This window comes from Benincasa hispida, chromosome 11 (assembly GCF_009727055.1).
Source record: "Benincasa hispida cultivar B227 chromosome 11, ASM972705v1, whole genome shotgun sequence".
NCBI classification, from domain to species: Eukaryota; Viridiplantae; Streptophyta; class Magnoliopsida; order Cucurbitales; family Cucurbitaceae; genus Benincasa; species Benincasa hispida.
Genome location: NC_052359.1, coordinates 1,235,573 through 1,245,400, shown reverse-complemented (window position 1 = coordinate 1,245,400; position 9,828 = coordinate 1,235,573). Strand labels below are relative to the sequence as shown.

General features: G+C 29.2%; 1 protein-coding gene across 1 annotated transcript; it reads right to left on the bottom strand.

The window, feature by feature from the left end:
- Nucleotides 1-6,655: 6,655 nt before the first annotated feature.
- On the bottom strand, nucleotides 6,656-7,924 carry LOC120092090 (ethylene-responsive transcription factor 2-like). Its single transcript, XM_039050290.1, has one exon. The coding sequence runs from the start codon at nucleotides 7,827-7,829 to the stop codon at nucleotides 6,978-6,980; it is 852 nt and encodes a 283-aa protein (XP_038906218.1). The 5' UTR covers nucleotides 7,830-7,924; the 3' UTR covers nucleotides 6,656-6,977.
- Between the last annotated feature and the right edge of the window lie 1,904 nt (nucleotides 7,925-9,828).

The following is a 9,828-nucleotide window of genomic DNA, read 5'->3' as shown; positions in this document are numbered from 1 at the left end:
CTTTCAGATACTTTCTAGATACGTATCTGACACGCGATTTGACATATATATTTCTACGCTTACCTTTTTTAAAGAAAAAAGATAAGCAACTCATCTAATCTTTCTCAATCTAAAACTAGGCAGCCTATTTTAAAAACTCATTACTCAAGTCTAAAATTAAAAGAAAAAAAATAAAAGACCAAATCCTAGAATATTATTTAATCTTGATCTTCATATTTGAGTCCCCACAAAATTCTCTAAGGTATAACTTAGTTGAATATCTTCAATAATTCAACAAAGAAGTTATTCATTTATCTCCATACTTCTCCCTCTAATCTTTTTCTTCTTTTTGATCAATACGAGTCACTTTTTTATTGCATTTTATTGACTATTATACTTCAACATTATAGATGTTTTTTTTATTGTATTTCAGCATTTGTATTGTATTTTATACTACCGTCATTAACTTGCATGCTAAATTTATCTATATCCTAGATTTTTCTTAAGTAAAAAAAACATATCTTCAACATATCAATATCTTGGTTTTTTTATAAATTGACGTATCCTTGTATCCTATCGTATCCGTATCTCGTATTTATATCCATGTCTATACTTCATAGTTTCCATATTAAAATTTTGATTATATTTCAAGAACTAGTTTTTGGTTATTTATTTTAATATTATAACAAATATTATGTTGACTATAATAAAACAAGAAAGATTTAGGAAATTAGCCCCCTACATAATTAATATTTCACAAATGTCCTAAAATTGAGTAATATTTTCATAACTAGATTTCAACAATATTTTGGAACACTTTTAAACTTTGATAGATTCTCTTTCATCTTTTAATTTCATGATATTTCAAAATAAATATATATCATTTCTACTAATTATATAAATATTTTAAAAAAAGTATCATTAATTACATTATCTCTCATCAATAAATTTTCAAAATTTTCAATTCTTTTCTATTAACATCATTTCAAAGACTTTGATTTCGCTATTTATTAATTTCAGTTGATATTTATTTAATGCATGTTATTGCAAATTAATGTTTTGTTCATTTTAGGAGATTTTGTTTATTTTTTTCCATATTTCTAGCTCCTACCTGAAAATTCATCAACACTCCATTGAGATTTTGTTTATGTTGAATATACTGATAATATATACTGGAAAATGTGAATATACATCACATAAATCATGGTTTATTTTTTTATGTGTTTATAAATATATTGAAAATGTAAATATAAACGCATAGATTGTTTTATATATTAGACGGTATATTGTATAAATTATGTCTTCTTTATGCACTTATCAAATCTATCCTTGTTTGTTTATAGAAAACCCAAATACATAACGTTCTCCTTTAAACTTCTTATTGATTCTTGCTTTCATTCATGAAGGTAACAATTTTTAGATTAATAGAGAAACTTTCCTTATTTTTATAGGTTTTGAAAAGAAAATCATTTTGGGAAGTTTATATCCAATACTAGAAACTTGATCCCTTACATGTTTCATATATATATATATATAAACTTAATGTTATGGTTGAAAAGGTAAATTGAACCGAACTTTTGTGTAAAATAATATTCTATTTAGATATTCGGTGAAAAATAAAATTTTTTAGATAATTATACTATTAGATCTATTTATTTAGGTTACACGGGTAGAAAGGCCATAAAACAATTTCAACAAATCCAGTATAAATGTCTATAAAGTAATTCTTAATTACCTCACGTTTTAATATAAAAAAATAAAGATAAATTATATTATTCAAATTATTAATTAAAAAGTTGAGATAAAATAATATTATTGAAATTATTAATTAAAAAGTTGAGATAAAATTTGATCATAAATAATTCTTCAATCTCATCTCATGCCTTTTTATATATAATTTTTTCTTTAAGACGGTTAGTTATTTTTACGGTGTTTTTTTCGACAAAACAAATAAACTGACTTTGATTTATAACAATAATTTCACACAATTATCAGACGAAATTTTTAAATAAATTTTATATAATTTAAAATAAATTAGTTTATTGAAATTAATTAAAAAAAATAATACTTGGATAAGTAGGACCCTGAGCTGCTTGTCAAAGATGCCCATTTTTTTAATTGTTTTATGCTTGCAAGAAAATAATAAATATTCAATTTTAAATCTAATTTTAGGTTTTTTTATACATAGATTTTTTATTAGGGTTCTANATTAATTCACCACAATTGTGAGATTGAATCAAACTTTTGATTTCACAAAAATAAACCCAAATTAATTATCTTGTCGCTAGCTTAATTCATTTTGGCATATTCGGTCATAATTTTGAAGCTTAGCATAAATATTATTTTAATCATAGTTATTATTTTTAAGAAGACATTTAACAACACCTTGATATAAAGACATTAATTTTTTTTAACGACTTGATTTTGTTTGATAATTATTAGAATTTTTTGTCTTTTATTTTTAAAATTGTTTTTATTTTCTCACAATTTATTAAATATGATTTTTCTTCTTTAGGAAGTAAACATTTTGATTTTTAACCAAATTTTAAAAATAATAACAAGGTTCTTTTGTTTTTTTTTTTTTTTTTTTTAAATTTTAAAACTAGGGTTAATTTGATTTTTAAAAAATTATTAAAATATAGACAACAAAACAAAGAAATCAATAGGTGGGAGCACTATTTATATATAAACTTAATTTTTAAAAACTAAAAAAAAAAAAACACGGTTGTAGACATGGCTTTGACTTTTGGTTTATAACCTATGAAAATTAACCTTATAAATATTACTTCCACATTTATGGTTTATATATAAAGGCATTTTAAAAATTCAAGTCAACTAGAAAAAGGTAGTTTATTTATCAAGTCTTGAAATTGGTTATTAGAAAATGTGAAAATCATCGTAAAAAAATGTGAAAGAACAAATACGATTCATTATCAAACCAACGAGGATAACACTTAAAATATTAGATGTTGAATCAAATTTGACTTCTTGTTCTGGTTAAATGATAGAAAATAATATTAATGATTAAGAGTAGAATAATAGTATTTTATAGGATTAAAATGATATTTTATGTTGAGTTGAGAGATTAAAATAGAATATTTAATAATTGTAAGACCTAAACAGAACTAAACTTAATATGAAACTTGGATTTAAAGTTTAATATGGCTTTTTAAAATTTAGATGGGAGAAAAGTCAATGGTCAAGGTTTGAAAGTCAACGAAATATGGTTTGAAACAACCGAATCTGTCCAATGAAATTTGTTGAGTTTTAAGTTGACACGCTTCATATATTATCTTTCACACTTATGACTTACAACCACCTAGTTGTAGTGAAGTTCCCATTGCAACCAACTAAAAGTTATTAGGTGATAAATTTTTTAAATGATTAAAATATTTTATTTTGTGTATAGTAGAGAAGAGTCTATCATTGTTCAATTACAAATTTAGTTCTTAAATTTTTAGATTTATATCTACGTAGTTTCTAACTCTTAAAAGTGTTTAATCAGTACCTGGACTTTTAATTGTGTTAAATAGGTCACTGAATTTTAAAAACTATCTAATAGATCCTTGAATTTTAAAAAATATACAAATTCAGAGTAAATATGAAATTCAATGAGAGTAAAAGTGAAACATTTTAAAACTTGAAGATCAAATAGAAACTAAACTCCTAAATTAAAAGAGTAAAAATGTAACATTGTGAAATTGAAGAATCAAACCGAAATTAAATCTCTGTAATGATTTGAAATTTAATGGCCAAATTATAATTGAACTCAAAGCTATCAAAAAATTTATTTTTTCCTTTTTCTTTTTGGTTATTGGTTCTCTTGGTTTAAATGGATTTTAGATAGGTATTGAATCTTTTTTTTTTTTTTTTTTTTTCTGTGAGTATTTGAGTTAACTGATATATATCTTGACTAATTTCACGGGACAACCTCCTTGCCCCTACTGAAGGGATCGAATCCTAACGAAAGCGTGTGATCGCGTTTTTTGATTACTTGAAAGAATTAAAAATACAAAAAACTAGAAGAAAAGATTGAGCACAATACCTTTATCAATCCACAACTGTAGCAAAATCTTCTCCTCGAATCGATAGTCTCCTCCTAAAAATCTTCCTTTTTCCATTAGATCTTTCTTACTATGACTCTAACAAAGATCTAGCTTGTGGGAACCACTCTTGAAAGATGAGAGGGAATGAGGAAGAAGAATTTCTAGACAACAACTATTCTCTAAAAATTGGGAGAATTTTCTTGGAGAGAAATCTCTGTAAAATGGCTATAGAAATTATGTAGTAGAGTCTGTTCCATAAAGTCTCGCTAGGATCTTATTTACAAAACTCTACAAGGTTACTCCTAATCCTATTAGGATAACCCCTTTGCAAAGATTTTAAATTAAATAGTTAATAATATCCAATATTAATAAATATTTATCCAATTAATATCTCATATTAAAAGGTTTTAAATATTTAAACCATATTTAAATGTTTATTCTCTACATAATATTTTTAATTTGAATTTCATCCAAATTAAATAATTATTTATTTGAATTATATTCAAATAAATTAATCCTCTAATTATTTATTTAATTTGAATCTATTCAAATTAAATAATTTATTTATTTACTTTGATCTCATCCAAATAAATTATGATACTCCATATTATACAATTATAATTTGAATCGCATTCAAATCATGTACTAGTTGTATTCAATACAATTAATATTTTTCCTCTAGTACCTCATTTTCTTTCAAACATATTTGATCCTTATTGGTATGTGGAGAGCTAGTAAGGGAGCCTTATAGACCTACATATTCCAATGATCTACGATTAATTAATTATACTTTTAATTAAATTAACCTTTATTAATTAACCACAAGTCAAACTATCATAAACTCATAGTTGAACTCTTATGCACGGTAGAAACAACTTTTGTCCATGGATATGATCAATATAAGCAAGTTGGTCCTTCACGAGTTGTACGTAATTACAGCTGGATCAAATGTTTGTTTTACATTATGTAACTACCTTTTTTCCTTAAGTACTACTGATTCCTCTAATGAACAATTTATTCATAGTCCAACCAAAAACTAAGTTTCTTTCAGGCTAGTGAGAGGGTGGGGCCCTTAGTTCAAGATCCGAAACTAGCACTTAAAAGAACTACTCATCTATTTACCCTATACGGGAAGGAGTGAATTTCATCTAGTGAAGTTATGCTCAATTTCATCTTATGAAGTTATGCTCCCAACTTCCCATTTAGTTAAATCTCCAAAATGGTAAGTTTATTAAATTGACAACTTAGGCCACTCTCACCTGTATAAATCAAAAGAATGGCCTCACAACCAAGAGCTCATAAATCACTTAGGATTATGATCAAGTTGCACATGATCATCCTATGAAATATTAATCTCATCAATTAATGGATTTACAAAGAGAGATTAAATATTCCGTGGTCTGATCTTATATAAACTCTTTGTAGAGGATACCTCCATTCACATGTCTCCATACATCTTCATAGGGTCATTAGGATCAGGCATCCAACCTTATCCATATATTATAGACCTTTAGGTTGTTTCTTAAACATGATCCACTTGTATGTCAACTACATACCTACATGCAATAACCTTGAATTTTTTGGTTAATAGATAAATTAATATTACATAATAAAATTAAATTATTCCACAAATTAATTACGAGACTTTATGATACAAATTTCAACACCTACAACATTTGAGTGTTAAGAAAACTCATAAGATATTAAATCTTAGGTCGGTGAACACCATAGATTACTCATGACCTCTTCGCCTTTTATCAAGTCCATGTTCCTTTTTGAAATTTCAGAGCTATATTTAAGTTTTTTTTTAAAAAAAAAAATTAAATTAAATTAAGCACTTCTGCATCTTAATTTTATAGTTTGATTAGTTTATTTGTGGACAATTCCAAAAATTTAATTCTAAAAACATGATAATCTTGCAAGTTATTCAAGTTTAGAGTTCATTTTGATAAAACAAATAGTTCAAATTGACTCCTAAGTATAAAATTTAGAAAAGGGAAGGTATATTAGATATTAACAACTTTGAATTAATCCAACAACTAATTTTTCTCAAATATGCAAGTGCGTAAATAAACAAACTTTTAACCTCAAAGTAAAATTAATAAATAAATAATAAAGTTAAATTACAAATTTTCGTCAAATCATTTTACAAAATGCTAACGTGGCATTTTATTAGACAAAATTTGGATAAAGTAATTTAATTCAATAGAAAAATAGAATTTGAGGTAGGTAGTCGAATTAAATAAATAAAAAAATCAAAACCAATGTCAAACCAATATAGAAGTTGAAGAAAAATAAAAACCATTAACCCTTTTAGAAATAAATTGGTAGCTCCAAGAAATCAACCAAAATCAAATTTAAGCAGCCCAAATCAACCAATCTTATCTTAATTAAAACAAAAGAAATCTTCTTCTAATTTTATACTTTGGTACATTGAACTCAACCAATAAATATGGTTAATAAGGATTTGATTTTTTTTCTTTAATAATCTTAGCTTGACCTCCTATGGTTAATTTAAATTTCTAATTGGTCCAATTGACTTTGAGACCATGCCACCTCATTTACATTTTATTTATAAGATATATTCACTTCTTTATGATAATTATTAAATTAAAGCAAAAAATGGAATATGAAAAAAAATAGAAAAATTCCATTCAAAAGATATTTTTTTTAAAACAATAAACAAATTTGCTTTAGCAAATCCAACCACCCCATTATGTACCAATACTTCTTCTCCACTCTCTCTTTTTTTTTTTTTTTTTTTGGGAAATTTTATATTTTGAAGAATCCCAAAATTTTGAAACTCCAAAGAAAATCTACCAATCCTATCCCTAAAATATGTCCTCAAAAAATAATTACAGAGTTTTTTTTTTCTTTTTTTTTTTTTAATCTCAAGTGCTAATCCCCCAATCATATTTTTCCCTTCTTTCACATACACCACTAATCCCCCAATCATTGCTCACCACTTGTACACTTTGCCACGTCAGCTTCCACTTGCAATGCATTGGTCCCCACCTCCTCTTGGATCAACTCCGGCGCAGCTAGAGAAGGTGCCACCGCCGTGCCGTCCGCCTTCTTCCGTCGCTTAGGGGACCCACTCTCTACCCACGACAACGACGAAATAGGCTCCGGCGATGATCGAGGCGATGACCGCTTCGACGTCACTCTAACCGGATCGGGTTCGCCTGAATTAACTCGAAGTGGGAAATTGAGAAGAGCTTTCGAGCCACGCATCCGATAAGCGGCGCGGTCATAAGCAAGCGCTGCATCCTCCGCCGTCTCAAACGTTCCAAGCCAAACCCGGGCTCCATTTTTCGCCGGGTCTCGAATCTCCGCCGCAAACTTCCCCCACGGCCGCTGCCGAACACCCCGGTAATGCTTCCCTTTAGCCGGAACAACCGCCGGTAACGGCACCGCCGCCGCCGGAATCTTAACTTCCGGCAATATGTTCACCGGCGGGAGAATCTCCGGCTCCGGCTTTACATCGGAGAATCCAAAATTGAAAGTTTCCGACGGGGAAGAGCCGAGCGACGGAACCCAACCGACGCTGACGGCATCACGGAGGACGCCGGCGAGAACCATGTCTTCGGAATCATCCTCTTTGAGAGGCAAATCGCCCCAATTTTCAGTCAAACAAGGGTACAAACTGCCGAAACTGGCGGTCCGGCAGAAAACCGGGGAGGCGGTTCCGGCAAGGGCGAAATTCCCACAACGGTAAGCGTCGGATTCTCCCAATAAATGGCGCCGTATGGTTTCCAGAAGAACAAAATCGGATTCACAGCCATTACTCTGTCCGTACATCATTTTAATTTCAACCAAAAATCAAAATTTTCCCTAAACAGAAATTAAAAATTAAAAAAGGAGAGAGAGAGAGATCAGAATGTGAATGAAATTGAAGATTTGGGGATATGAAAGGTATAAATAGGTAAATGAGATTCATGAACTTGGACTATGTGGGCCATTTTTATAAAATTAAAAAAATAGTGAAATGATTAAATAAATAAATAAGAAAAATAAAATAATAATAATGGGGGTCGTTTTAAAAGTGGGAAGGGGGTTCTTCTAAGAAAGTTCAGAAAAAAATGTGCAAGTTGTTTGTGGGGGAATTTAGTCACGTGTTTAAATTGGTATTTGGATTAGGACATAATTGATGATGTCATCGGTGATCCTCAAGCCATTTGTTCTTTGTCGGTATGTGCGTCACCTCCTTCTTTTTTCCACTTAGGCTTTTAGTTTCGACAAATCACACCATCTACCTTATAATTTCTTATAATTATAGTCTTAAACTTTTAATTTTATCTATCATTTTCTAGTTTGGGATAATTTTACATTTCTTCGCATTTGTGGACATTTTTTTTTAAAAAAAAAAATTAAGTGAAAAAAGAAAATTCACCAAATGAATTGAACTAAAATGTAAAAGTATATTTAAAATTTTATCTTTATCATTGTTTGTTTTTCTAGAACTATAATGATGTGAATATACAGTAGATAACCTAGATTATAATCAATAAAATTTGAAGCTATATTTAGATAATCATATCTCATTGGACATTTTGCAAAGTTCAACCTAGGCTTTGGTTGAGGTAGAACACATTTCCTAAGCACATTTTGAGCTTTAGGATGATGTTTTGGGTCAAAGCATAAGTAGAATATGTCCCATTTGATATTATGTTAGGTTGGCTAACGCCAAATTGGATGGCTAAGGCAATTCTCTCCCTTAGGCACATTTTTGTCTTAAAGTGCTACTTTCAGCTCAAATCTTATAATTTTCTTGATTAGATTGCTTCTGTTCATGTTTTAGGTTGATTTTGTCATTATTTCAAAATCACATATAATAATCTAAAATTTATAAAGAAATTCTACATTAAATTTTCCTCAAATTATTCAAGAACTCATTTGGCCCTACCTAAATAAAAAGATCCATTTGAACCCAATTTATAAAAACAGTACAAACGAAGTGTGAGACTATTTCTTTTGACAAACAAAACAAAAATATTTTGGTTAGTGTCCGTTCTAATTTCCGTCGTCTTGAAATACGTTTTACATAGTTTGGAAATTTTATTGCTAAAAGTTAATCATATTTTTGCTCTATTTAATTTCTTAGCTAGCTTTAAATATATTTTATGTTGAATTTACTTATTTCAACTTTTAAAATGGCGAGAGTTATCCAAGGTAAGACCCAAAACTCACAAATATGTCCAAGCTCATAAAAGTACCATGAGAAAGTGTTGGAACCGCTACCCTCCGTTGGACAAAAGATGACAACAATTAATGGTCAAGAACAACAGTCGTCAAAAAATGGAACTTGCAAAACAAAAACTCGTTACGGACCGAGTCGTGAATCTCACTCTCTTTAAGACGTTTTGCGGCTCTGCCCAAATGTGCAAGAAGTTCTACGGAATTGTCACGACGTCCCCAAGATAAAACAACTCAGAATAAGTAAATCTTTCTCGATTGGAGTTGCATTGTACCCAACCAAAAGACACCCACCCTTCAGGACTAATATGCTTGGAAACCAAAACGTAAAGGAAGTAATAGAGAGAAAAAAATGAGAAATGGAAGCTTCGAAAGATGAGATGAGTGAACTGAGAGAGGCCTGCGCCTTTTATGGGCCTCGCGTAAGACAGGTTGCACAGACCACGTAAGAGGCGGAAGACTCTTTCTTTTATTTAACCATAAAAATAAAATAAAATAATTAAAATAATAGTTAATAAAAATTAATCACACACACTCATCTGGATGGACGGCGACAAAGTGCATGTATGGGATGTCCATCATATCCACATTAGCCTATCTCCTCGCT

What these genes read in the sequence shown, in the direction of transcription:
- LOC120092090 (XM_039050290.1), bottom strand. Translation starts at nt 7,829, where the DNA reads ATGATGTACGGACAGAGTAATGGCTGTGAATCCGATTTTGTTCTTCTG.